A 4,987-nucleotide genomic window follows, 5' to 3' on the forward strand; every position below is an offset into this window, starting at 1 on the left:
TTATACAATTATGTCGGAAAGAGTGAAATTGCTATAAAATAACATTTGCACGAAGCGTTTACTACTCGAAAAAGTTTTTACTTGATGATTATTTCAATATAAAAGCGTTTCATGACGTTATAAGTACTTTTATTATGAAACATATACCTAAAATTACATACTTGTCAAAGTAATGATATGATATACTATATATATTGTATGCTTATCTGTTAAATTTTCTGCTCGTTTATAATATATTATTAATAAGCATATTTTTGTTACCACCTTTGGATGATTATTTAATAACTGTATTTCGGACCGGAGGCCTTGCATTACAATAAACCATATGTTATGTTATATAAATAATGTCCGCCAGTATAGACTGGGGGACATAAAAATGCATGTAGTAATAACAGAACACCACTTTTTCCATACATTTGACTCTAAAATAGAAAAGTACTTAATATACAGGATATAATATGTTTTCTCTTTAATAATAATGTTAAAATGTGTACCATTTAATATTGCATAAACACAATCACAGCAACGATCATTATTATATATTATTATTAATATTATTTAAAACAGATTTCACAAACCTCATTCAACATAAACAAGCTAACAAAAATTGACATTTGAATAAACTTGAAGTGAGTAAGACATAGAAGCATGCAGATATTCATCAAAATAATGAATTTTCAAGCTTGTTTTAAATTGTCTATACGTAATATCCATTAAGTATACAAATCAACAATCATGCCTTTGCAATGCCAGACGATTGCTTTATTTTTGCGTAGTGCAGCCACGACAAATATGCGAGAATACACCAATGTTATAATCGTAAGCAATATACATACAATTTATTGAAAACGTGGATACACAATTCTTAATGTGAAATGACCGACCAAGAAAAATCAGTGACGGTGAACGCTATAAACTCGTGTGGATTTTCAGGTGTCAGATCACAAACTGAACGTTGGGCCTAATTTATTAAAGCATTTATCTCGTCCGTAACGTACATTTTGTGCATGTTTAAACAATAACATACATTTATTGTTTGTTAAAAACATATATACACAATAATTATTAATATCAAAATCGATTATTACGAAGTGAGAGCGTCTGGTAGAATGACTATACACAACCTAAATCTTTTCCACAATATCCTCGTGCAGAAAACGCACAAAACGAAATCGCTAACATTTCTACTGTAAACTTGTTATATCGCGAAAGAAAAAACATTTCACGCTATACTACGAAACGCGTCAAAAAATAGTATTATGGCTGGTCATTTTGGTTAAATGTAGAGGCATTAGAAAACTCTCCATCGATTTGTTTGCAAGAATTATAATGGTATTCCTATGCAGGTGACACAAGCAGTCTCTTTAAAATGGAAAGGGAAATTTACTAAATTTAATATCGTGTAATAAAGAATAAAAAACTTCAATATTAATTTGTAATGATGCATCAATCGGTTTCAACAAATGTTCCATAGCCACCTAGTTATCTAAGTGTTGACTTCAGGAAACACGTAAGACTAAGATGCTATTTGTTGCTTCTTGTCCAATAATCATTAGCGATTTCCCATTTAACAGCACTACACACTGAGGCGACCAAAGGCCATCGTTTCCATCTGCCACTTTTACCAATTTATTATGTTCCCTGTCGAGTTGCAGGACAATGCTGGAACCTGTCCCGCATAAAAACACCTGACCACCTGGAGCAACGTGCAATCCACGCGGGGATACCATGTCAAGGTGTTTAACGAATGTGAGTTTGTTTCCAAAGATGTCAAGTACAAGCAATCCTGGACAGTCGAGTCCAGTCACGTAGATGAATTGACCTTCACGGCTGATTGCACATCGGGAAATTGTTACTAAAACAAATTTGTGTAAACGTAACCTTTAGCATTTTGAGTACAAATGGTATAAGTTAACGTAGAGCTGAACAAACGCATGTGTTCGAAAACATACAGTATGCGAAAACACGTAAAGTTATTTCGATAGTAGTTGCTGCGAAAGAACCCGGACAAACAATGTAACATGACAGATGAAGGACACAGATAAAAACAAAATATGCGCCTATATGCTCGCCCTAAAATTACCCAGGGAGCATAGTATTGTTAAGAAGTTTGTTAAGAAATGACTTTGTTTTACCTTGTCCACCGGCTTCCGTGTCTTTATATAACAGCTTGTCCTGTTTCCCATCAATAGAGTACTTGACAAGGTTCGGCATTGTTGCCACATATAGATTGCCGGCGAAATATGCCATACCAGATGACTGTTTGTGAACCTTGATCAACTTTCCTGACCTCAGGCTTCCATCTTGGAGAAAGTAGAAATGGACTTGCCCGTTAGTGACCACTGCATTCTCGGTATCTCCAATCGCGCACATATCTAACGGTATATCTGGTAGCGGGCAGACAGAGAGATTATGGAAGGATTGGTTGAGAAGCTTTAAATTACTATTGGCAGCATCGGCCAGAACAATGTCTCCACATTGCAGTTCACAAATTGCTGTGATATCGCAGTTACTTATATCAACTGTCATTTGAACCGTTGATTCCTCCGTTACTGCAAATATATATTCAAAGCTTTTGACTGTTCCAAAGTTTTGCATTTTTGACAACATCTTATGGAGGTCTGTATCATCTGTAAATTGTAAAGCAATGCATACATATATTACGAATGTAATTCTGTATAAATAATTTTAAAATACTACAAGCATAATGATTAAACTGTCTTTCGCTTACGCTCTAATTTAACACGGTTTACATGAAAATATTTATTTAAGTATGTAATAATCTGGTCATAGTATTGCCTGTTAAAACTAAAGCCATAACATTTAATATGTATTATATAATATTCAATTTAAAACTAATTAAACCAATGAAGTAATATCATTGTTTATGTAAACCATGTATCAAATGCAAATGTTTACGCACGCTGAAAAAAAAATACCGCGTCGATATCTTCCGTCTATATCTTTCAATGACATCCGTGTTCGCAATAATAACGCTCTGCTCTTCGTAAGTCCAATAAACGCAGTTGTTTCATCGACTGTGTCAGTTTCTACACCATTATTAAGTGATTTCAACTGGTTATAATAATGTGCGCATTGCGTCTTACGAGATGCAATGTCGTTTGTGATGGAAGATTTTAATATTTCGACAGCTTCAAATGATTGCTGCTGCAGTTTGTCGACGATGTCAACAAATTCATCCCTGTAATACTGTATACTTGTCTTAACCGCGTCCGCGTTGCCTTCTATGAGTTTCTCCTCCTCAGACAGTTCAAACATTTTTCGATCAAGAAATGACAACGACTCTTGCAATTTGGATGGCAGGGTAAAGAACTCTGCAGTCTTATGCACTCCCTTTGCTACTTTAGGCAGTTCTTCGATGTCTTTGCAAGCTCAGACAAAACAAAAAAATCAAACTTATAATAAACAATAGAATATTATGCAATTCAATTTAATATAATACAAAACTGTAAGATAATGAAATGCAATGCAATACAATATAATATTTTCAATACTATACAATACAATGCAATACAATATATTACAATGAATAATAATTCAATACAAGGCACAACAATACAATTTAGTGAAATGTTATATTATGTAATGAAATTCAGAGCAATTGAATTCGAGACGAGACAACATGGCACGATATGTACGAGATGTTCAATGCGACACGATTGACCACATTGCTAAAAATGATCAGCAATGTTAATAAGAGTATGTTTTCGAAGTACAAACTGAATGGTTGTTTGATACGCATGCTTCTTTTTATAAACGTAAAATTAATATAACGTTTTTAATCAATATAAATTAAATGTGCATAATGCACGACCGTAATAGCGTCGATATTATGCTCCGATAACCGTTATGATGAACACATGCTTGCTTCTTTATTGTTCTTCGGGAATGATACTCGGGTAAACTAATTCAATTTAATTAACAAATTGTCGCTATAAGTTGAATAATTATATTTTCCCGCTGACTACATTTAACATCAGATGCTAGTTGTCAAATTATCTGCCTAATTATTAAGATGATATATTGGAATATTCGGAACAGGTATCTGGTTAAATGTGTATTGTTTTAATGGATGCATATGGAATTAAAATGCTACTTTTTAATTCAAATTGAGTCTTCATTGATCGGCTACATAATTAAGGCGTTAAACATCGCATACGCTCTGACAAGAAATTTGTCATTCATTTCTATAGCTACAAAATGCGATCGTTGAGTTTTATAAGAATGCAAATTAGACTGCGATAATTTACTGAAAATCGAAGATATATTTTTAGCGACCGGGCCGGTGAACATTAATTCAAGTACGGAATTGCTCCAAAATACGACCATGAACTCAAACGATAACGAAAATAAATAACGTAGACGATAGAATATATTTTGGTATGAAATCTTGATGTAAATTGTGAACCATGATCCCAATTTATATAAATTTACTTCCAACAAAAATTATTCAAATGACATAATATTCGATACGTATCAGTAGTTGCTAGAGCGATGAATTCGCTAACGTTTACCAAATATCCAAGTACACAGCGCCAAAGTCCTCGCAGTGGTTATCGCAATAAAAAAAGATGAGTTTTATAAATAATACATTTGCCCATATGCACAAATAATTCTACCTGTGTATTGTTGAATTGCAAATGTTGCAGCAAAGAAGCTCTTCTTCTTCTTCACAGAATGACATCACATCCTGTGACTTGTGTACGTCACATTTTCCAAGGTCAAAACTCTCGCCGCTTGCACAATCCTGTTTGAATGCCTCTAAGCTTACCTCTGACTTGGTTACACGCTGGTATATCTCTAAATTATGGTCACTTATTGGCGCACTCACCACACTTCTTTTGTCTTTATCATATTCCCATGATATTTTATGCCTTTGAAAAAGTCGTCGTGTTTATTTACGCAGCTGGTGCAATATAACTGTTTACAGTTCTTGCAGAAGTTTCCTGCTTCTGCATTAAGTTTG

General features: G+C 33.9%; 1 protein-coding gene across 1 annotated transcript; it reads right to left on the reverse strand.

Moving 5' to 3' along the window:
• Window positions 1–710: 710 nt before the first annotated feature.
• LOC127869218 (uncharacterized) lies at window positions 711–2,402 on the reverse strand. Its single transcript, XM_052411594.1, has 2 exons — window positions 2,136–2,402; window positions 711–1,855 (listed from the first exon to the last, which is right to left on the reverse strand). Exons 1-2 carry the CDS (start codon window positions 2,371–2,373, stop codon window positions 1,500–1,502), a joined length of 594 nt encoding a protein of 197 aa, XP_052267554.1. The 5' UTR covers window positions 2,374–2,402; the 3' UTR covers window positions 711–1,499.
• Between the last annotated feature and the right edge of the window lie 2,585 nt (window positions 2,403–4,987).

This window comes from Dreissena polymorpha, chromosome 2 (genome assembly GCF_020536995.1).
Source record: "Dreissena polymorpha isolate Duluth1 chromosome 2, UMN_Dpol_1.0, whole genome shotgun sequence".
Lineage (NCBI taxonomy): Eukaryota > Metazoa > Mollusca > Bivalvia > Myida > Dreissenidae > Dreissena > Dreissena polymorpha.

Coding starts and splice junctions, on each gene's coding strand:
- LOC127869218 (XM_052411594.1), bottom strand. CDS start 2,373: ATGTGCGCGATTGGAGATACCGAGAATGCAGTGGTCACTAACGGGCAA. Junction 1,856..2,135: donor CACGGAAGCCGGTGGACAAG/GTAAAACAAAGT, acceptor AATTTGTTTTAG/TAACAATTTCCCGATGTGCA.